General features: G+C 38.5%; 1 protein-coding gene across 3 annotated transcripts in view; it reads left to right on the top strand.

The window, feature by feature from the left end:
* Positions 1-24,740, top strand: part of COQ8A (coenzyme Q8A) — a 73,264-nt gene that overhangs the window by 34,406 nt on the left and 14,118 nt on the right. For all 3 annotated transcript variants that reach the window (XM_088145934.1, XM_025168751.2, XM_088145927.1), the window contains 8 exons: positions 3,768-3,842; positions 11,071-11,193; positions 15,778-15,863; positions 16,237-16,377; positions 18,370-18,451; positions 19,385-19,478; positions 20,191-20,332; positions 24,000-24,107. In XM_088145934.1, the coding sequence (XP_088002060.1) occupies positions 3,768-3,842; positions 11,071-11,193; positions 15,778-15,863; positions 16,237-16,377; positions 18,370-18,451; positions 19,385-19,478; positions 20,191-20,332; positions 24,000-24,107 (851 nt within the window). The remainder of the gene's footprint in view (positions 1-3,767; positions 3,843-11,070; positions 11,194-15,777; positions 15,864-16,236; positions 16,378-18,369; positions 18,452-19,384; positions 19,479-20,190; positions 20,333-23,999; positions 24,108-24,740) is intronic.

Here is a 24,740-nt window from a genome sequence, read left to right as displayed (position 1 = left end):
AAGAGACCTGTGTGATGTTGTGGCCGTCAGTGCTCCAGGAATGGTTCTTGGGCCTTTTGGCAAATGTCATGATTTCAATTTTTTGATAATTGAGTTCTAGCTAGTTTTCCTTGCAGTACTGTGCTAGAGCTCTCTCAGTGCTCTTTTAAGGCCAAGAGGTGCTGTTGAAAGTATTGCTGCATCTGTATAGAGTAGATGTGTCTTCCAGCATGTTCTGGGGAGTGAAAGTCTGTGTTGTGGAGATAGCCCACCAGGGAGTTGATATAGACAGTGAATAGGAGTGTGGCCAATATGAGGCCTAGCGTGACACCTTTCTCAATTTCAGTGGCACTGGTGAGATGGCCCTGGGGGTTACATCTTATTTTGAGTGAGGTCCCTTCATGTAGCATACATATTAAATGAGATACACACCAGTCAGTCAAGGACACCTCCAGCTTTTTCCACAGTTTAGTTTGAGATATGAATCAAAAGCTGAAGTCTATGAAAGCGGCATAGGGGGAAGTTGTGTTGCAGGAGGAGTATTTTTCATTGAGATGATGGAGTACTAGGCGCTGATCAATTGTGGGTTGGCCTTCCTTAAAGCCAGCTTGCTCCTCTGCAAGTATGTTTTCATGTTTCAGCCAGTCCTGGAATTTCTATTTTAGGTGTCTTGTGTAGAGTTTGCTGATTGTGTTGAGGAGGCTAATCAGTCTATAATTAGCAGGTTTATCCTTTCCCCCTTCTTTATATATAGAGACAATGATTGCAAGGCCCCAGTCCTTGGGGACTCAGCCTTAGGTGTCAGTGCAGGTAAAGAGTGAGGCCAGAGTGGGGCCCCAGAAGTCCAGGTTATTTTTAATGGCCTTTGGAGGGATTAGGTATTCTCTTGGAGTCTTCCCCGGTCTTAGTTGGGCAACAAGGTTTTTGTTCTCTGACACTGTCACTGGTGCCCACATTGGCAGGTTTTCTATAATTTGGCCAGGGCATCCATTTTCAACAGAGCTGTCTGTGTTGAGTTCGCAAAAATACGCCTCCCAGATCTCTGGGGGGGATGTGACAGTCCACCATGGATGGGCCACTGCTTTGGGAGCTCAGTGTGATATGCCAGGATGCCAGCATCTAACCCATAGTAACAATGCACCCTTGAGGCAGCAACAGTACCACTCCGAGCCATGGTTTGACAAGGACTGTATTAATGCCAAAAAAGCTCTTGCTACCACTTACCAGGCTTATGTATCAAGTACTAAGCCAACAACTGTGCTGGACCTCCTCTAGTAGAAGAGATACTATATATTGCTGGCGTGCAAGAAAAGGGAAGCCAGTGAAAATAACTGAACGTGACTCATTCAGGCAGTCAAATCCAATAACACATAGATGAGAGCTTTTTCATTATTATCTGTCCCTAACCTGGTCCTTCAAGTCTTCCAACCGTGCGCCCATTGCCACTGTAACTGAATTCATTTACCTTGCTGCTGATTGTCCTCTTCTCTTTCCTGCTATCCTGAAATACACTAATTTCAATTACCCAAGAGGAGATTGTTTAAAGAACAGCACCTCCAACTTCCTTTACAATAGAATTTCTCTCCAAACACTAAGGTAAAACCCTGTTCTAAAGGAGACTAGCCTTATCAAAACTAATTGACATGTAAACAGTTCTGAAACATTGGAGGAACAAAAAAGTCTCTGCTGGTTAATCTTTAAGAACCCTGTTGTAAATTGTTTGTAACATGTGCCTGTCTTAAAAGTGGGAGACGAATTTGTGTCATGATTAAGGTGGGATCAGGATCATGCAGAGGAGAGCACATACTGTATAAGAGGAAATCTTATCAAAGTTAAAAGGGAGGCAGTGCAGAAGACTATAGAAGTTTTTTTGGGGGTGGGGTTTACATTCTTGACTCAAATATATTGCTACCATAATAGTAGCAGTGCTAACTTTTTATATATGTTCCATTGTTGCAGTGAAAGCATCTAGAGAGACAGACATCATCATAATAAAAGGATTTAATGGGATCATTAAAATGAAACTATAATAAAAAGTTTCTAAACGTAGTAACAACATACAACGAATAGTTCAACAAAGCAAAATGCATCTTAATAGCAACAAAACATCTTATACATAAAAACAATAAAACTAGGTGATGTATTGTTTAAATACATCCCAGGTGATCCTGATGAGTTTCAACTGAAGGGGAGCTCCAGAATTGCCAAAGTGCCATAAATCTTGTCTTTACTTATCATTCAGAGATGATCTCAAGAGCAATTTCCATGGTAATTGGTAACCTGCTCCTGATCCACTTAAATCCAAAAATTTGGCCTAGAGGTGCTTTGTTGATTTGTCTGAGCAAGTACAATGGTGTAATTGTAAGGTTTCTTCATGAATTATCCCTGCCACATTGTAAGGTAGTTTTTCTCGCCTTGGTTCACTCCAGACAAATAGTTTAGATAACATGCCTTTTAGTCTTGTTGGCCTGACACTCTGGAAAATGTGTGCCACACTTCTGGAAGTCACTCAGTTTTAGAAGGCTGATCTAGGTCTTAGAATATGTATTCTAACCTACTTGTGTCCACACTGTGCAAAGTCTTCCAGTATTTGTACACTAGTTGTCTTTTTGTTTAATTATTCTGTGTTCTACCATTGAACAATGAAAGTTTTGTTTCTTAGATAGTGTGAGTGGATATCAGGCTGTATTTGTGAGATGAAGAAATGGTTAGAAGGCTTGACCTCTTGGTAAATATATATGATTTTTCATGGATATATAGCAGTTTTGGTGTATAGGATCACTATATTCTGTTAGTAAAGTAAAGATTGTTACTAAATAAATGGTTATTTTTGTAAGTGTTAATATCTTTATTGGTGAAGCTGAATTGGTTGAAATCCCAGAAGGTTATATTTCAGAAGAGTACTGGGTATATTGTAAACATCCTATAAGTACATATTTTCCTCCTTGAAAAGTATTATGAAACTTTTTTTTTTTTTGGTGCCTTCGAGTCATTTTTTTGATTCCTGACAACTGCCTGGAAAAGTCCCTGCAGTTTTCTTGGCAAGTATTTTTGGAAGTGGTTTGCTGTTGCCTCCTTCGTAAGGCTGAGAGAGAGGGACTGGCGCAAGGTCACTTAGCTGGCTTTGTGCCTGAGGTGGGACTAGAACTCATAATCTCCCAGTTTCTAGCCTGGTGCCTTAATTACTACACCAAACTGGCTCTCATGAAAAGAAAATGGCTAGGATTAATATTGAAGCCGAGAAAATGAAGAAGGAAGATGAGGCAATTCATCTAATGTACCACAGGAGGAATGGATCGTGGTTTCATTATGAAATCCCAGGCAAAAATCTGCTTGATAGTTCTACTAAAGCATCACCTGACAACTGAGCATGCTCAGCTGGATACATTAGCATACACCTGCACAGAGCAGTTGAAATATGTAATGTAACGTAAATTTAAATAAAAATGTGTGCCACCCAGTCTTGGTAGAATTAGGCAGCCTTATAAATACAAATAAATAAATATTTCCTAGTTGAATTTGACTAAATGTGTAGAACTTAGTCTAATGTTTGCCATAATTTTGTGTAAATGTTGCCTTGTAAGCATGACAAGATTGTATTTATCTTCCAATATTCATAATGGTGAACACTGGAAAATTAGGTAAATGAATGTTTCAGATTCTATTGCTGTATCCTAGAAAGAGCTTCAGAGTTGATACACATTAATACACATGAAGATATAACTGTATGCCAGTGGGATTTTAACTTGCTTCCTCTTCCTCCCTTTTTCTTTCTTTGTTCATTTAAGGCTTAGCTGTTGGTCTCGGCATTGGAGCATTGGCGGAGGTTGCAAAGAAGAGTCTTAGATCTGAAGACCGCAATGGTGAGTTTTTCTTCGCTGTTAAAACAAGCTCCCAGTTTCTGAACACTCCTTGTTTCTGAACATGGTATAGTATTGCAAGTGCAAAGAATAACAACTTTGAAATAGTCTGCATTTCTTACTCATTTTGAATTAATATTTTAAGGATAATGGTGGTGATGATGCTGTTCATTGAAGGAAAGCAAAGACTGCCTCTTGTCCCTTAGGAAGGAATGGGAAAAAACTGATATGTGGACTGAGAATGAGGCATTCGCCTTTTGGAAGAAATTTTCTGTCTCTTGGCCTTGATCAGTACAAATATCTAACCTGTCTGCTTAACAAAACATTCATGCTGGACTGTCTTGTTTCACTGCAATCCTTGAACTTTATTTTGAAAGTTGTCCTACTATTTTTTCCTCTCAGATTTATGTTTAGGTAGATATTGTATGTTCTGTGTGTGTACACATACACATGTACACATATTAAAATATATCTCTGCATTTTTTTAAAGCTCTTGTTGGTCTTTGAACTAGCTAACGATCAGTCACTGAAGGTTACATAAAATGTATCTGAGATAAAGAAACAGGGTTACTGTGTTCTGGAGAAGCGTAGATAATATGCCTTTACTTGTGCAAGAAGAAGAGTATCATACAGACATTTTGTTGCCACGTGTTGGGCTGCTCACACATATTTTGCCACTGTCAAATTACTTAAACAAAGAATACTTGGACATTGTGAGTGGTCAAGTGTGACCATGGCAAGACTTTGACCACAAGATCCAAGTTGTCTTAAACTACTAAATAATGGGCAGCTATCATCTTTGCAGCAGCTTCTTGAAGAATGTTTATAGGAAAGTAACATAACTAACACAAAAGTAACTTTTAATTATACTTATGCTTGAAACCTGCTACTCCAACAAGAGTCTGTTTTCTGCTGTTATCCAGCCATTTAACTTTGAAAGGAAAAGATACATATTTTATAACAAAAGTGACCATTAAGCCAATTTTATCCTGATTTTGACAAGAGGATGCCTTGGTATTTAATATTTGCAGGATAAGCTTTATAATCATGATGCTATTCTTGGTTGGATTTTTTAAAAAAAATAGCTTTCAGATGTTTCCTTTGAATCAGGAAGCACCTCCCCTCTGCTCCCCTGGCTATTTTCTTTCTAATGGTATGAAATAGATTTTAAGGATTCAGAGCTAACTTGCCTGATTTCTTTGCTGCCCTGGAGTTCCTTAAATTAATTATGTTTATTATTGATGGCATTTATATGCTGCATTTCCTCATATGCTCTCAAGATGTTATATAATTATCAAACAAAAGCATAAGGGATTTGCAACAGTAAAATGGCATTTAAAACTTGATGGGTGTCAACTCTTGTCCAAAATGCTGAGTTTGTAACCTGTCTGATGCCCTGGCTTCTGTTCCCTGCAATAAAGCCATAGCTATGAGCTAAGGGAAGAATGAGGAGTTATTTATTGCCCCCTTATACTGTCACGGTATCTGAAAGAGTCATGAGAAGCAGGCATGCATATTATGCATGCACTTCTGTGCACATTCACTCTACACACAAAAAATGGTGACTTCAGAAAATGGTACAAAGCCATCTGAAAATGGTTGGAAAAGTGACAAGTTCATAATTACAGAATCTGTATAGGCCCAATATGCTGCTGTACTGTAAGTGCATGGATAGAAAGATGAGGCATTCAGTGTGAGTACATTCACACTGTCGGCAGAATCCTTGAAAGCATTTTCTTGGTGCAGTCTGGTTTCGGCAGAACTTTTCCAGGATGTTGGTTGTGCAGTAGTTCTATTTACATTTTCCTGTTTGCAAACACTGCCTTGTATAACATGGCACTCCCTAATCTGAATTCAGGCTGAACAAAACTAATTACAAGAAGTTAAACTGGTGGCTGCCAGCCAATTAAAAGCTGGAGGAATGAGGGCAGATTGAACTTTCCTGAGTTTAGGTATAAAGAGAAATTAATTGTCAAGGGCTTTTGTTTTGTATTGATTTGCTGAACTGTTTACAAAAAAAAGCCTTAGAAATTTTTGTGCAGTTTGCAAGTTCAAAGATTACTTTTTCTGGCAACTTGTAAATACAAACTTATACTGTATGGGCCTTGAATAGAGAGTGCTGTTGAAGCTAGTGAGGACAGATCACTGGTTTTAAGTGTTGGCTCCTGGTTCTGCCACAGTTTTGCTATCAGTGCTATGACTTTTAGAACCAATCTTCTTCAACTTGGATCATCACAGAAATCCATGATTCCCATAATCATGAACCCTTGGCTATGCTGGCTGAGGCTGCTAGGGGTTGTGGTCCACAATTTGATCCAAGATGGGGAAGTCTGCTTTAAGCAAATTCTTTCACTTCAGGGACACTATTTTTTGCTTCCTTTTTTCTTCTGTGCCCATTGGTCTGTGTAGGGTAGAATTTCAAATGATTGGGGAACTTAGTCCATGCTTTCAATGGATATAGCAAGAACAAAAGCACAAGGCTGTATGATCCAAAAAATTTAGTCAGCCTCCATTTGTATGGGCTGCTGCTTTGGGCCTGCATATTTATAGCTGCCAGACCTTGTTCTCTTTGCTGGTCTTGCTTCTCTCTCAGTTGAGAAAAGTAAGGCCTTAAGAATACCAGCCTTAAACATTAAGGGCACACAGAACAGGTATGGAGACATTTTCCCTCCTGCCCAGCTTTGAGAAGACTGAGATGCTCCCTAACAGTGTATACAACTTTAGGGAGTAAAAATATATCCCTTCTCAAGTATGGACCTTTGGGAAAGCTTGGAGGGAGAATAAGACATCATCCTTTTTTATTTAAACTTTCTTATTGCATTATCTCAATAAGAAGGTCATCAGAGAAATGGGGGGATGAGGAGGGAGCACTAGTTTAAAAAAATACAACCAAGGCAATCTAGACTCAGTAGGAGGACATTCCAAACCATTTCCTATTATAATCAGTAGACCATATGCTTTGGAATTCCATGACATGGAAATGTTCTAGAAAACCTGAGTTGGGATCAGAGATGCTTTAGGTATCCTAGGCTGCATTGCTGAGAATATGTATTACTGTACCCAAATGTAATCGTCTAAGAATTTGCATCTGAAAAAAATATGGATAGAATTGCAGTGTTTAGTATGGAGGGGGGTTAGGTATAGAATAGATACACATTAGAACCAGCTATTCTTTGGCTAGTGAATATAACTGATGTATTCTTGTTGTGACTTGGCATCTATCAGTCTATCATATAATAATGGGGTGTTTAATGTTCCTCTCATGCCATCCTTTGGAGCAGCGTTAAGCTGTCTGGTGCCCTCAGATGTTATTTGATTTCAATTCCCCCAAGCCAATAGCAAGTCAGAGCAAGAACTAGGTTACCTTTTGCTACTGTTGTACATAGCTCATAGGTTTCTATGTCATAACACTGCATAATGCCCATGAAAGTAATGGGAATGTCAGTGAAAAACAGTGACCTTAAATTTTGTAAGTTCTCACTTTGAGGCCTGTACCTACTTGGCTTTGTGCTATTGAAATAGCATATTTTTCCATTTAGCTCTTTTTTGTCTTCCCAACTGAGTTCTCCACCTGTCTGTTCTGTCATTCATTCCAGAGAGCTTGCAACTGGAACTTTGCCATTCTCTTTTTTTTCAGGGGCTGATGTCACCTTGTCAACAAAAGCAGTAGGCTTTTTTTTTGTGTGCTTACAGTTGGGTCAAGACATAGAAGCTTCAGGGCTGTTGCTAAAATAATGGATATGTTTTCCCCCTACCTGAATACCTTAATAGCCCTTTTTCTGAAAGTGGAGTTACCGCAAAAGAGTCTTCAAATGAGAAAATCCACTTGTGGTGCAACTTTTGCTGAAATTGGCAAGGCTAGATGCTGAAGAAAAAGAAAGAGTATAGAATCTGCTCCAGAGAAGGCCACATTTTTGCTGCCAGTTATGGCAGCCTTCCTCAACATGTTGGTTTTCCACTTCTGTCTTGTGGGCACCAAATGGGAAAGTTGAATGATAAAATCCTGAATTCTCATATTTATAGCATAGGAGTCCACTTGATAGAGTTTTGTCAAACAGAAGACACACAAAACAAAACAAAATGACAGCAAACAAGTATCCATAATAATACAACATTAAATCAACAACTGACCATCCCAAGGAGCATATTTTAGAAAAAGCTACATTAATTGGAAGAACGTGTGTGTGTGTGTGTTTGTGTAATCTTGATGGAAATGCAAATATTTTAACATCCAAATTCAGTATCTCTGTTTAAAAACAACAATATAGCTAATAAACAGTGGCCAAATTTGATTGAATTTATCTTTCAGTGAGGAATTGTTTTGTTTAGTTTTATCAAAATAAGTGTCCCCCATTTTTAAGCAGCACTGATCCAATGAAAGATGTACTTTAGTTTTGCAACATTTTGCAATAACAATTTTAATGCTCAGCTGAATTTATTTCTTCTGCTGCACATGTATATAGGCATTAGAAAATGTAGACAGTAAGCAGTCTCAGTCTGTTGGGTGGTTTCTCTATTTTCTCCAGAAACATTTGATCAAAGGCAGTGTCTAATTGAGTTTCACTGTGGCTTGTTGGCTTGACTCTAATGCCAAGTTGTAGTTTGCCATAGAGTAGAAAGTTGTGGACCATAGGTTCATGCAAGTGTATGTATATATTCAAGTCTTGGATCCTCTGATTTAATGGCTGTTATAGCCAAATTATTTTAAATAAAGTATGTGTGGGAGAGAGAATGCTTATTTCAAGTATGAATTGCAGATGAGGCTTACTGTGTCTACCAAGCAAACAATGTTAAAAGAGCTTTTTGATTACCACTGACTTTCAGAGCCTTTTTGGTGGGAGATACATAAGTCATGTTAAGTGAAAGGGCAGTGTTTCCAGGAATGTAAAATGAAATTCAATCTTGATACGCCCTCTTGTGTTGGGGGATGAATGATGAACTTGAAGATCAGCCTTATTAATGTTCAGGGGCATGATTTAAGTTTCAGTGTTGCAAAAACAAGTATGTGGTTCTTGAGCCAGAGAATGTAGATGTCTGTGAAGCGTTTACGATTTTGATGAAAAACATAGTGTGATGGATTATATTGCCTCAGAATACCTAGGAAAGCTGCATAGATGAATGCGCTCCCACATTATAAGGAAATGTTATTGCATGAAGCTGAAAGTACCATTAACCAAGAAAAACAGATAATTTAGTTTTTTCTCCTTGATAATGCTTGCTTTGCACAGGTAGGTAGGGAGTTTTTTCAATACGGTGGTGTATTCATACAGAGAGAGAGAGAGAGAGAGAGAGAGTGTCTAGAGGAGAACAGAGATGGCCTTGAAGAATAGCCATTAGGCTACCAACTTAACCTTGAAAGAGAGGAGGGAGTGAGGAGAAAGCAGAAGATTGTCCTGCCTTGCTTTTATTAAGTATGAGGGAATATATTAGAAGTTTTCAAGTAGTGTTCCAGTATACCTTGTAGAGTCTGTTTCCTGACCTGGCCTACCTCAGAGGACTGACACACAGAGTGCAGAGAGTGCCCTGCAGAAAACATCTGATCATTATCCAATGATCCTAGCCCCAAGCTGGCATCCTCTAAATCAGTGGCTAAAATTATTGATGCTAGCTGAGGTTGAACAGCATATCTAGAGGAAGTGAAATTGAGGAAGGTTGTTAAAAACCTTGATTTGTTGTTTGATATTTAGGAGGAGAAAAGAATGTACTGCAAATCATTGAAGAAAGAATATAGAATACAGGAGGTATTAAGTAATGAGTTTTTCAGCTGAACCACACAGTTGAAAATTAGAGTGAGCACTGGTCAGATTATAGGTGATTAAAAATATATATGTTTTATAATCACAACCCCTAAAGAACTGGCAGAATATCTCAATTTGTTGACTTTTCAGTTTGTCCTGGAGTTGCTGCAGAAGGCTTTATAGCCTGGCATATGTTTTGGCTGATCATATCTCAACTTGATAAGCTGAAATATTGTCAAATGTTTTGGCTGCTTATAGAGCCATAAGGTGAGCATAGAAACAATTCAATCTGCTTTATCTGTAGGATGAGCAAATAAGCAGTCTTCCTTAGGCCAACAGTTTTCCATTAACTTTAAATTTCTATTTATACCATTTAATTATATGATTTTCTAACTCAAATACATTGTTAAAAGAATCTCAGTGGGATTTTCATATTGACAAATTATGTCTAATAACCAGAATTATATCCTGTTAACCACTCTTTCCTGGTGGATAAATATAAATATAAACTTGGTCGTCTGAATGGAGTCAAAATATCTTTCTTCAGTTTTTGTAAGGATTATTGTGTATATGCAAAAAGGAAGTAAAGCTTACTGTCCCTTAGCATACTGAAGGTGGTAAAAGCAAGTGATCATTTGACAAATCACAGCTGGAGTTTTAGGTATTATAACTTGGTTGATTATTTATATTTTCCTGCCATACTGGGAGGAGAATTTTACTCCATCTGCATCTCAAAATTTCTGATCAGTTGCTAATTTTCCAATGAATTTCTTCACCATTTATTGATTGGCTTAGCAAGTAGCTATATTAGAAAATAACATGTTTTCATTTTTAACAAAACCTAAATGCAACAAAACCTGTGCAGGGCAGATAAAAATATTTATCCCCCTCCCCTGTTATATTTTTGTGTAAATTGTCCCCTTTCCACCTGTTCACAGCATTAAATGCTGCTTCTTTGACCAAACTAGCATTTTCTCTTGATTAATGCAGTTAAGAATTGTTGGTGTTGTTTTAAGCAGGATTTAAGTTGTATATCTTACATATAATGTGCATTTTGGCTCTTGGCAGTTATGTGGAACTGTGTACTTGAGATAGGCAACTCTGATGTGACAGGGATGCCACTTCATTTCTTCTTTTGCTGATACACTTCTCTTTTTGTTTAGTATTTCAGAAAAGACACTTGACTTCCTTAATCATTAACTTTCTGCTTAATATGTTAAGTGCTGGAAATTCATCTGTTACCAGAAAAGATAAATTCAAGGAGATGGGGGTGGGATGAGGGAGTATGGTATTCAGCTGCAACCTGGGCTGTTACTTTCCCATGCTGAAAACAAATTTACCTTTACTTTCCACATTAATTTTTAAAAAATGGGGAGTTGTGAGACTGAGTTGTTTTGTACAATGTGTTAATGGTGCTAGTACAAAGGGAATCTATATATTGGCACATACTCCCTTAATCTTTTAAATATTTTGCACTGTCTGCTGGTCCCCAGGAAAGAAGGCTATTTTAGATTCCAGCCCATTTCTCTCTGAAGCAAATGCTGAAAGAATTGTGAGTACCCTGTGCAAGGTTCGAGGTGCTGCACTGAAGTTGGGACAGATGCTGAGTATTCAAGGTAAATGCAATAGCTTATCTAGGTTTTTGACCTGCTCCTTTTTAGCATCTTAAGTTCACTGGAATTGAAAGTATGTATTGGGAAAAACAAGGAAGCAGCAAGGATAGGTGAGCACATCCAACAGTACTGGATTATTATTATTGTTAGTTATTAAATTTATACGCTGCCTGAATCCCAATGACTCTGGGCAGTTTACAGTTGTTAAAATATTTCAAAACAAAGAATAGAAACAAAAACAAAAACAGCACAAGACAGAAGAACAACGATGGCAAAGAAAATAAACCCAGAAGGGAACAGAAATTAAGAAAGGGGCTATCAGTCATCTTCTACAAAGGTGTTTCTTTGAAACACCAGCAGGTTGGGAGCTGTTCAGATATCGAGGGAACCTCATTCCAGAAGGCATACAACATCTACTTTAATGTAAGAGCCACAACATCTAGTTTTAGAAGATTGTACATAGCAGAAATGCCTTTCTCAATAATGGCTCAGAGGCTCCCCCCACCCTTAAAGGGGCATCTGTTACAAGTTTTTCTATCATTCCAACAACCTTGATGTAGTCTCAAACCTCTTAGAACCAACTAGAGGCTGGTCCTGCTAAGGCTGCAAGTCTCTACCTGGACTTCTTGTCAGATTATGATACCTGTAGTTATTAACCTCCTCATGTTTTCAAAAAGCTGGATCAGTCTAATCCACTTTTGGCCTGTCCTGTGCTGAGTGGAAAATTATGAAAGGACTAGATTCCCATTTGCTGGAAGGACTTGTAAGAATATCTAGGTGAACATGGTTGCAAATGAATGTGGTTAAAATACTTCCTCAGACTTCCTCAATCTTTCCCACACAATGCAGGAAGTTTGGAACTGGAGTTTGTAGACCAATGTATGGATGCTGAGTGTAGGATTATATCTCATCTTGGTATATAATAGCTGGGTCCATACACCAAGCTGAACCATGGATTGTTCACTTACAGAATGTTGAATAAGCTATAGGTGATAGGGTTTACATATACTGCTAAGTTATAAATCATGGTTTGTGAAGTACAATTGCTGGATTTATACCACATACTAAGCCATAACAAGTTTGTTTGCTTTTGGCTTTGCGTGTTGTATGAATCCAATCAATATATCAAAATTGAAGTACAATTTTTGTAGCTTTAATGCCATGCTGGCTTTTTCTCCTCCCCGTTTAGCCTGTTTTGCTAAACATCTAGCCTGATGAAGGTTTCTGAGAAGCATGAACCTTGGTCATTGGTCATCCTCTGATTAAAGTAACATAGCCAAAGCTCCATATTTAAAGGAAAGTTGCATTTTTAAGAAGGATATGAAAAATAAAAAAGCCCTGGGATTGATCCAGATATTTAGATTTCAGAAGAAAAAGAAAGAACATACTTCATTTTTCAAAGCAATAAAATGAAGAGAGAATTGAATGGTGATTTGGCCAAGACAACTGCCATACCTTCAGGATCAGGCAAAAGACAGACCCTGCTCAGAAACAGTGACAAGAAAGGGCTATTGCCCTGATGCCTAGTTTGGGGAACTACCAAATACAGATAGTTGGCCTGTGAGAAGCAGAACATTGAACAAGTTGAATCTCTGTTCTCTATGGGATTCCCAATATATCAAGAGATGTGGCTACATCTTAGCCCTGTAATCCTCCACTATAGTTGCATATGTGAGATACCTATTACCCAGATTCTGTAAATAAAGAATTCATTTGACACAACTTGGTAGGTAGGTAGGTAGATCCACATAAGCTTTTAATTACTAGAATCTGCTCCACAAATAACATGAAATGTTATCCATGAAGGTTTATGATAAGAATCGGCAATCTTTCACAGCCTGGCCCCCATGCCACAATTTTGTATGAGAACTGCATCACCAGAAGTTAAAGGAAAGAGGTCCTTTTAATCAATTTTGTAAGAATGGTGGGGGATTTTTATTTTATTTTTTTAATTTAAGGGAATGTCTCAGGTTGCTAATAGGATTATTTGTTAATGACATCATAATATGTTGATATAATAGACTAACATAACTCCCTTTCTGGAAATTGTTTGGGCTAGAAAATGGTTCACTTATGTGACAGATATACCAAATTATGCCGTTTCAGTCCAGCAGTTCATCAGTTTCTAGTGGCCAAGTATAGAACTGAATGCATTGTAAAAGAAAATGGAATAAGGGTATAGTACTGTGTTCACCCAGAGGATGCAGAAGTGGAATTGTTAGTATCAAGGTTACCAGAACTGCCAAGTCAGGAGAAACATTTTCATAACAGCTGGCAGGCCAGCCCAGCCTTTCCTCTGCGTAAAATTAAAACATTTTTCCTATTATTAGCATTGCATTGCAAGGGCTGCTGGAGGATTTGAAGCGGGTAAACAAAACCTCAGCCAAGGCAACATTAGCAGAACCTGTGGACATACCATTTGTATTCCTTCTCTGAATTCTGCTGCCCTTTTGAGGAATGTTATGTTTTTCTCACTCTGAAAAGGACCAGGAAATTGGGCTGCCCACACCAGAAGTTTAGCTCACTCTACTGCCAGCAGTAGGTTGATGCAACCTGTAGGCTGCAGCCTGCTTGCAGTTGTTTCATGCCCTAAAACTAACTGCTAACTCTATTTTATGGTTAGTATTGCTTAGACAACTCACTGGGGAAAAGGAGCCAGCTGGGTTGTATGCATTATCTGTCCTTATAAAGGGATGGATGTCAAGAAGAGTATGTACTTCTTGGAAAGACTCATTTTTCTTGTTTACTTCAGCTGGGTGCAGCATTGCTTGGAGGCAGCTGCAGAAAAAATTTTCTAGGACAGTGTAGGGTACACAGGAAAACTAGGAAATGGATTGCCTGGCGTGCTAAATAATGCAGGATACCTTTACCCTGTCCTCTAGATATGTTTGACAAGAACTGCCACCAATCCCCAGCCAGAATAACTAGAGATTTAATTCAGCATATCTGGAAGCCACCAACTTGGGGAGGGCTGTGGTAGGGAATGCATAATGCTGTGTGGTAGCTCTTCATTTTCTTAATCTGTTCTCCTTCATTGCTCACTCTGTTTGCGTGACCTTACTTTCAACTGATTTCCTGATTTGCCAACCCCAGCAGGTGAGTTCCCAGCTATATTTGCTCTCTGTTCTGTCTCCTGTCTTTTAAAATGGTTTTCCCACAGCCTTCTGCCACCTCTTTTAAAATTATAAATATGCAATGTAGAGACCTTTGTCATCTGCACCTGTTGTAGGGTATGAATTAGGTACCTTTGCTAGATGGAAAATACAGATTGTTCTTACGTTATGCCACCTTGGAAGTTATTCCTTCCAGGCCTGTTAACATATTGCAAGCAAGGGAGATATGCCCAGAAAAGGGATATCTGGTCACATTTGTTAAGAGTTCACATCCTGCTTTTTGGATGGAGTGAAAGCAGAGCCTGTTGAGTATTAATGTGTAGTTATCATCATGAGAAAAGCTGCTTAATCAAGCAGTTTTTTTATGATTCAGTGGGGACAGAGCTAGAATAGATGATGTTTCAACACTCAGAATCTCAAACTTGTTTCTTAAGAGCAGATGACACAATATATTATAGAACTGTCTTCTTTCTTCCATGTGCTTCTAAATATAACATTAGACACAAAATCTAGCATCCTAAATCTTGCTTTAACACACGGCAGATCCTTGGCCTGCATGCCCACCACCTCATTTGTGGCCTTCCTGCATGGAAGTACCAAAATGTTTGAATTTTGGTTGTGCATGTTGAGCCCAGTTTCAGAATGTGGCTAGTTAAGGGTGGGAATGGGTGGCTGCTTGCTCCTGTTTTCACCCTTAATCCCTCCCACAAAAATTGTTTTTTAAAAAATTGACCACATCCCTTCCGAGGGATGTCATAACATCATCGTACTTTATTGCCTCCTGGGTTCTTTCAGAAGGCCATGAGTCTGAATTGCATCCCCTGTTCCAAGAAACTTTGCCCGATCCTCCTCTAGGAAAATGATTTTGAATCTTGTGAGCTGTAAATATGAATATAAAGATTTAGCGTAGTAGTTAAGGTGCTGGCCTAGAAACCAGCACCTTAGGAGTGTGGGAGACTGAGTTCCAGGCCTCCCTCAGGCATGAAAGCTGGCTGGGTGACTTTGGGCCTGTCACTCTCTCTCAGCCCAACCCACCTCTCTCTCTTTCTCGCTCTCCCTCACTCCCTCACTCACTCACGGTATGATAAAGATATAATAAAAATAATAATACCTGGGGATAGCTCAAAAGCAGAGATCCTGTCACTATGACTACCAGAATGAGTATAAATTGTGCATAATATATATATTTACAAACATTGTATTGGTCATCCTTCTTAGTAACAAAATGGCTTCCTAACTGTTGCTCAGTACTTTGATTTAACATACAGAATGTGCATGATCTTCTGTGGTGTTATTTGTGCTGAGAATAAGAAAACTATAATGTAGACCTGAACAAGTTAAAATGCTTGGCTGTGACTTGAGAGCAATAATAGAGATTGGAAATAAGGCCTTTTATAATTGTGGGCTACACCATGTTTTTGTCATTGTGTGACTGACCCCCTGTTTGGGTTTTTGTTTTCATTCTTTTTAATAGATGATGCTTTCATCAACCCACAACTGCAAAAGATATTTGAACGTGTTCGCCAGAGTGCAGACTTCATGCCTTTTAAGCAAATGATGGTAAGACATTGGTTTAGGAACATGAGAGGTGAGAACTTGGGGACAGAAATAGAAATCAGGCCTTGCAATAGTGGCTCCTTATTCAGACTCTTCAGACTCTGGTATTCTTAGGCAAACGGGTAGAACACAGCATCTATTCTTGCTATGCTGTAGCCATAAAAGCTCTGCCTGCTGTTTTTTTTTTTTTTTTTAAGATTAGCACTCAACTTCATAAGGAACAATGAGGGGGCATATTGTGCAAGTAGGTAGCCATTGGCTTTTAAACACATTGTTGATGTTTGTTTAAAATAGTCCATATGCTATAGTATGTAAAAAAGCCTAATTGTAATTTCTATTTAGGTATGTAACTTTTTTGTTTTTCTTTTGCTGCTAGAAAACTTTGAACAATGATCTTGGGCCTAACTGGCGTGATAAACTGGAGTTTTTTGAGGAGCGACCTTTTGCTGCAGCTTCTATTGGACAAGTTCATTTAGCTCGTTTGAAGAACGGCAAAGAAGTTGCCATGAAAATCCAGGTGGGTCTGGTAGGCTTTAGTGTCATCATGTTCATCCTAACTGTGTATTCTGATAACATATATTTGTTTCACAGTAGTACTGCTGGTGTGACTAATGTTTTAGCTCTTTGATGGGCATACTGGTTGGAGGTTGCCAATGTTCCTAAGTTCTGCTACTATTTAGCCTTCTGATATTTGGGAAAAGTACCATACAAATTTCATATTAGAATTCAAAAACATATACATCTGTATACTTCCAATGAAATAAATTACTTAATCCATTAATATCTAAAGAAATTGAACCTTTTATTGAGGGTTGTTGTTTATAAGGCAGGCATTCAGTCACATCAGCTGACAGCACCTAGCTGGCATTGATTCCTCTTGAAAAAAGGTAAGGTTGGATCTGCTTAGACCTTTTTGGGAGACCACCAGAAAATTCCAGTGGCATAGATGAAACTGGCAAGTTGAAAAAACATTCCAGAAGAAGACAATGGGGAAACACTTTTGTATTGTTTGAAGAAAATAACACAAACATGCCCTGGTAGTGATCAGGACCTAAGTTCTACTTGATGGTTATTTCTCCTTTGACTCATTCATTTAAAACATTATGAAAAAGTGGTTTACCTTTTTCCTTACTTTTTAAAAAACAACAACAACTATCTTAACTTTAGAATAAGTGGTTGGGTTGTGCATTCCTTGTGTATATGGCAATAATTATTTGTTGCCAGTTGAGCATAGCAACTGCATTTGCCTTTTCCTTTTATGGTGAAGTTGGAGTGGGTGAGAGGAAATTAAACTTCTTTATTGGGCAGCTTGGTCTATGTCAGACTCATACCTCCACAGCTTGAGATCAACAGAGAGATGATTTTAGATGAGAAGCAATTCCTGCAATTTATTCTTGGGATATGACAATTGCAAGTGTATTAAATTTCCATGCTTGTTGATCAAACTGAGTATCTGAACTTGCATCTGGTATCTAATTCTGAGAATAATTCATGGGAAGCATTCTCTGTATGGAAATCCTGGCATTGTAGTAGGCATAATTTTTGATTCTCTCTGAGTTCATAAATTCCATCAGTAGCTGAAAGATAAGCTACATTGCCACTTGTTTTTCAACAGTCATTGGTTGTTTTTATTTTTTTAAACAATCTAGGTTAAAAGTGGAGGAAAGTAACTCTTCTTTCAGCTGTTTGTGTCAGTCTACCAGCTGGAGCAAAAGTATTGAAGTGTGAAGTTGGCTCCTGGCTCTTTCTTTAAAGAGAGGAGACAGCATAGTTATGGATTTATCTGGGTTCTGTACTTCAAGTTTTTGAGATTCAGGGTTTGGGACAATCTAAATAAGCATGGAAAGAGGAACTTTTCTTTAACTCAATATCTGTCCCTATAGTTACAACTTCCAAACACAGCATTTCCCTTACAAAACTGCATTATGGAAAAAGAGATTACTCTGATTACAATACAATCACTTCATTTTTAAAGGATTTTGTGCTGGCCCTTTGCTAATTGATATTAAATGCAAAAAGCCATTTTCCCCCCTGGCAGAACACATAATTTACAAACAAAGACCCTATGTTCCTTCTTATACCTCTCCAGGAAATAATGGGAAAGACTTTAATTTGTAACTCTGTTAGCAGTCCATATAGACATTATAAAGCTAGATTGGCCAATGATCAGAGTTGGTAGAAAGCAGACTTCTATGATCCTTTGATTTCTTTCCTATACTGGACCCAAACTATTATTATCATTCTTTAGACTTAAAGTGAAGAACAATATTTAAGTTATGTAGGTGCCTAATTAAATGCTTTAATTGGGCAAGAAAGCAGTCTATTTAGGCAGGAATGGCCTTCCAAATGTTGGGACCACATCTGTCTTTACTATTGAACATATTGGCTGGGACTGCTGGGTTGTGGCTCTGCACTATCTAGAAGGCCACAGATTTCCCACCACTAGTTTAGAGGGTATTAGGATTCAGAATCAGTTCTCTTCTCATCATTGATCTTATCTCTCTTGCAGTATCCTGGAGTGGCCCATAGTATTAACAGTGATGTCAGCAATCTGATGACTGTCTTGAGTATGAGCAATGTTCTTCCAGAAGGTAAAATTGTTTGAGAGGGAGGGAATATTAGGCTTCCAAAGTTTGTGTTGAAAGAGTTGATGGGAAGCTTCTAAGCAATGCTGCTAGAACATATTGTGGAATTGGGAAAGCCTCTATGTTCTTGAGAAGTGCTTCCCACTGTTGCCAACAGCATAACAAGGTGAGGAGATTTGGATGGGCACCACACTGTTAGCCTTCTGTAAAACACTTAAAATCTGGCTGTTCCTATAGGCATTTGGGTGAGGATGTTAATGAGATCTGCTAGTTGGTTGTGTGATTGGTTTTATTGCTGCTTTTCGTGGTAAATTGGGAATATTTTTTCTTGACCCTGAACCTTGGTTATGTGAATTATTGGCTGATTGTTTTATTGTTGTTTTAACCTTTTCTGTATCACCCAGAATAATCACAATGAGATGGGTGGCCATATAAATTGTTCAAACAAACAAACATATTTTAATATAAAAATTAAGAGGCCATGGGCTGTTTATGGTTTTAGCCTCTGTGTACTGTGCCTTATATTTTATGTATCCGAAAAATGACATCTGTGGAAGAACCCAGCATTCATGCTTGGTTTTTAAGTATGCAGAGAGAGAGAGAAAGAGAGGATGAGAGAAAGATTAGCTTGTTGTGTAATATAATATTCTGTCTTTGTGCTGTTGGCAATCTGTGGACTTTTTCTGCTCAATTGTGAATACTGAACACAGTTCCGTACCTCTATTTTGTAGCTTTCAGCAATTTTGATATTGAAGAGGTGGGATAAAATGACCTCCAGCTCTTTGTATGTGTTGTTTCCTCTTCTTACGAGGAAGATAGCCAATGCCTTCCCATACTTTCCCTATGTACTCCAAACCGAGGGTGGCTTTAATCTCATAGTAGTTATAGGCCAAGATGGCAGCCTTAACCAGCTTCTTTCCCCTTTTCTTTTGCATCTAGGTCTTTTCCCTGAACACCTGATTGAAGTTCTAAGGAGAGAACTGGCCCTGGAATGTGATTACAAGAGAGAAGCTGCCTGTGCCAAGAAGTTCAGGTGAGGTCCTCTACTTCTCTTTGTTCTTGTTCTTCCTCTTTTAGGAAGTGTTATTGGTGAGGTACAGTAAGATAAAGGGGATGTGGTGGCACAGCAGCTTAATGACGCTGAAAGTTGCCGGCCAGAAATGGTCGACACTTCAGCGGTTCGAGCCCAGCTCCGCGCAGCAGAGTGAGCTCCTGCTTCCTCCCCAGCTCCTGTCAACCCAGCAGCTTGAAAACTTACGTGAGTAGATAAATGGGTACTCTCACCCTGGTGGGAGGAAAAATGCTGGCGGCGCCTTGCAAAGGAGACAGGAGCAGTTGCTGGCAACGCGGAAGCCGCGCACGCCCGAAAAAGGCGCAAAGCAACGGAAACCCCGCCTCCTGCGCTCGCCAGCTGGGCTCTGCTTTAGGAAGGAGGCCATGGCAAACCACCTCTGAAACACCTTGTCTTGAAAACTGCAGGGACTCGTCCAGGCAGTCACCGCAGAATCGGTAACGATTGAGTGCGGATAAAAAAAACAACAGTAAGATAGCATTTATGCTGCAAATGGCAAATCTAATTTTAACCTAATATAAATTAGGGGAGCAGGAAGTCTCTGAAACTAAAAGAAGAGGCTGAAAAACAGAGTGACTGTCTTGGGCAATACAATTTAATATTTGCTGGTCAGATTTTGCAGAAGTTTTAAGAACCCTTAGACACTTTCATCAATTTGTTTGCTGCCATTCAGGGAGCTGCTCAAAGACCATCCCTTCTTTTACGTCCCCGCTGTGGTGGATGAACTGTGTGGTCAGCGTGTCCTTACAACAGAACTTGTGTCGGGGTTTCCACTGGATCAGGCTGAAGATCTAAGCCAGGACATTCGGAATGAGGTACTTTTTCATCTTAGTGATGACAAAAGAAGACCTATAAATGGCCACAGTCTTACTTCTTTCTCAGATGTTTTGTAAGAGGCTCCTGTGAACTCTATAGGTTAGAGCTCTGGTAAGGGTTATAAACAAAATATGTGGTTGGGAATCTTTTGTTTCATTGGGAATGATGTTACAGAACCAGATTAGTTCTTTACTTGGAACAGTTTGTAGGTAAAAAAGATACAGAAGACTTTCTTGTAACTGTTGATTTTTGCTCTTTCAACTTGCGTCTCCAGTGAAAAGTTTTTCCTAGGGTACTTCAAGATTTTGCATGCTCTGCATTTCAAAGTGAAACACACTGAACTTCACCTGGCAGATTATCTGCAAACTGAAGGCTATTATCTTTTGAATTTTATTCGTTAATCAGGATGAATGTGCATATTTTGGAAGTTTTTAAGAGATCTCTTCTCTAGCTGTTGGAAATGCTTAAAACCTCAAAGATAATTCTGAATACAGGGCAAATAGTTTTCCGGGCAGATAATTCTCTGCTGCTGAACAGTCTTTTTTTTGCATCTCTATTCTTGTCAACCAGCTTTGTGACCTTGTGAGTAGGATGACAAGCTTTCCAGAAAAGTTCACCTTCTGTTTCCTTGGCCAAGGAATGAGAAATGCATCATCTTCTTATTGCATAAGCACCCAAATATAGGTTTCCAAGTTAGGGGCAGTTCTAGCTGTCCAAGGCTGATGGAAAAGTACTGTCAGTAAACAAGAGACAGAGGAGAGTTGAAGCATGGACAAAAGGGGAATTGGAACTGAGTATGGTAAGGATTAGAGAGTTAACATTAGGACTGACAATTCTAGCTGCTCCCATATTGGCAGACAGAGTTGCCCTGGGGTTTTAACACAGTATATATGAAACTATAAAGCATGTAACAGCTGTCAGTCTAGTGAACTGTGTGTTCTAGACTAGTAATCTGGTGAAGATATGTCTTGTATCTGTAATACCTGGAACCTTTTTTCATGTATACTAGTCTATATTAATATTGAGTTAAAATCATAAGTTTTAATTCTAGCTGTCCTTAGTGACAGTTTAGCCTTTTTTGACCAATGACTGTAGATGCATACTTGCACCAGTATTAGTAATCATGTAAGAATATCAGTGCAGGCTGCTGCTACTGCCTGAATAAATGTAAGCATGCAGTGCTACTGGAACAGTGTCAGATGAACACAGTTCTACCCCATTGTAGTGATAAAACACACTGGTTATTTGCTAGAAGATAGTTAAGCAACAGATTTTCAAGCGTGCTTGGACTTCTATTTTAGATGGCCTCAGAATTGAAATACATTGCTTTTTCTAAATTTTACCTTTCCTTAACTTCAGTCTGTTTAGCCTATAGTATAATCTGTGGTAGCCTTTGTTTCTTTGTCCATTTGCAGCTCCTTTGGTCTTCTGTTAGTTCTTTTAGCCCCCTTTTCATGCCCTTTCATTCTTTCTATTTACCCCCTCCCATGTAAACAAAATATCTTCTTTATGTTCATGTTTCCTTTCTGCTACTTGTCCATGTCTTTTTCAAGCAGAGTGAGTGTGTCTTCATCATAGTATGAGTGTGTCTGAGACAGTGTGCTTGTTAGACAACTAAGTATGTATAATATGGACTATTTCCTTGTATCATAGTATATATGCAGTAGCGATACCACACTTTTAAAAAAAAAATTAAAAATAAGTTCCATTCTCAGAACATCTTTGCTAATGAACCATGCCAATAAGGTTGCCAGCCTAGAAAAGTAAGCAGTTACAGAGACTTTATTTTGGCCATTTACCAATAAAAATACATTTTATAAAACAAAGCAAGCAAAATTATCCCCTAACATCAATAACTGTTGGCAACCATTTGCGGGCGAAGCTTATACATAATGTAGCAGAATTTTGCTACTTTTAGAGAAATAAATTTACCTTGGTTGTTTAACAGATAATGCAAATAAAAATTATCAAAGTGCCCTGGAAATTTAAATAAAAAGGGGGTAATCAGCTGGTGGTGAATGTCCCTGTAGAACTGGCAGTGCAAAAGAACATGGGCTGCGGTTTCTATGGCACCTGTGTCACAGGGGCAATATTGGGTTTCATATAGGGTTTTCCTATATTTCCCTTCCAAAACATCAGTGGGGAAGACATTAAATTGGGCTTGAGTTTAGGGACTGTAATACAATATAAATATGAAGCTAGTTTAGGTGCTAAGATTTGGTTATTAGCAATTATATTATGAGAATCTGTTTAGCCTTTTATATCTAAGTTCCTTTGCCTTAACATTGGTTTAACTTGATCTGACTCTAAGGTTAAGATGGTATCACTGGAGAAACCATAGAGACTCAGTTTCTTTTGAGTAGCTATTTCCCAAGAGGATTATCTACCAATGTTAGATGAGTCAGTCCACTGGGGTTATGATGTAATTTTAGCCAGTAGGTAAAGATATTTATCCAGAGATTAGATTCAAGTTTACTGACTCCTGCTTCCCATCGAAGTACAGCATTTGGAACATAGCGGGTAACCTGGAAGATGTTTCTTAGAAATTTTGTCTGTATTCTTTCTAAGGTAACAATGCTGTTATATGGTCCCAATTGAGCCCTGTACAGCAGTTGTGCTCATGCTTTAGCTGCAAACAACTTAATTGCAGCAGGGATAAATTGTGCTCCTCTGGAAAAATAATAAGTTTGGATAGCTGATGCAGATCTCTGCATTACAAGATACATAGTCCAGGTGGGCATTTCTGCTTCCCGAAGCTTGAAAAACTATCCCTAGATATTGAAATATCTTAACCTGCTCAATGGACTGCCTACCTAAGTTCTAGCTTCTCTGTTTCAGGCATTTGGAAAAAGTATCTTAGTCTTGGTGTAATTTATTATTAGTTCCTCCTCAATACAGTATGTGTAAGTGATCTCAAACACTTTTGAGGCCAATAGAAGTTAATGACAGAATTACTACATCATCTGCATACAGTAATACATTGACATGTCTTTGGGCTAATTTAGGAGGATGAAAAGTAGAGCTACTTAGATGAAGAATCAGTGAGTTTATATAGCAGTTGAATAAAAGTGGGGCCAGTACACATCCCTGTCTGACTCTCCTCCTTATGGATATTTCTTTTGTGACATGTCCTTGATTACTGTACCTGACCTTTAATCTCGTATTCTCATGTATTTTAATGAGCAGCAGGAGTAGACTCTTTGATCTTTAGTAAGAGCTTCCTTTTGAAAAAAAGCTTCTGAACATTTTAATTTTCAAGCTGTAGAGGGGTGCAAGTTCTCTACAACTGTTTGACAGTTGTAAAGCAGCAGTGCTGTTCTTTCCTCATTCATGCAAGCTCTGCCTTAAAAGAGGCACAGAGGGAATACTTGACATATTTACTATTGTGAAACCCTTAGTTATTGAACTGTAATTTTGCATGATTAATGTCCTTTAAGGGCCTACCATTACTGCTAATGAAGCTGCTACAGGTTTTTGGATAGTACTCCATTATAAACTGTAGTCATATCTTTATCAAATGAAATTGCTTTTGAATCTTGAATCATATTGGAATCTAATTGTGGCACCTTCAAATCTTGAATTTGATCTTGGGTGGTTTGTTTACTCCTAGTATATACTGATTTGTTCATTTGTTTGTTTGTATCCATTTTGTGGGTATATTTGCAGATCTGCCACAACATATTAGTTTTGTGCCTGCGGGAGCTGTTTGAGTTCAGGTACATGCAGACTGATCCAAACTGGTCTAACTTTTTCTACGACCCAGAGTTGCACAAGGTAAATCTCTCTGAAAGTTGAAACACACACATTTATTTGCGTTTTGCCTCTTTGCAGTGGGTTCAAGTAGCTTTACAGTAGGACAGTGGACACCTTCTAAAGTTTGTATCAGTTTTGTTTTGGGTAGGCTCCATTAGTATTGCAGAGGATTCTGAGTCATCATTCTGGCCATTTTTGGTTCTTATGGAGCACTGGTCAGACCAGACAGTCTCTGTTGCTTTGTCATCCATAGGGTCTGCGTTTCAGAATAAGTTTTATACCCTCCAACATGTATATACTTCAGGAAAAGATGGATAGCCACATGTTAATTTTATGCCAAAATATACTAATTGAGGAACCTATAAAAGGACCTGGGGAAAAAGCTTCAGAGACTTTTTCTCTGGAGTATAGAAGTTGAACAGTGGTATTTTAATGATATTCTCTGGCTTCCTTATGCTTTCTTAAGGTGAACAGAAGAGAATAGAACATTTTTATTATGATTCAAGATCTTATACAATATAACTTGAAACAACTCTTGTTTAGTCCAAAGACAGAACAGCATTGTAACAGTTTAATATATGATAGAATTCTATTAATAAGTCTGAATATGCTGCGGCCTTATGGCTAAGGTACAAAACTTGGCAATTAAAAATG

Source organism: Python bivittatus, unplaced genomic scaffold, assembly GCF_059951505.1.
Source record: "Python bivittatus isolate LINGU-HERP-01145 unplaced genomic scaffold, Pbiv_v1 ctg000020_np1212, whole genome shotgun sequence".
Taxonomy (NCBI): Eukaryota; Metazoa; Chordata; class Lepidosauria; order Squamata; family Pythonidae; genus Python; species Python bivittatus.
The sequence above is the reverse complement of the archived record's forward strand: the minus strand, read 5'-3'. Positions and strand labels throughout refer to the sequence as shown.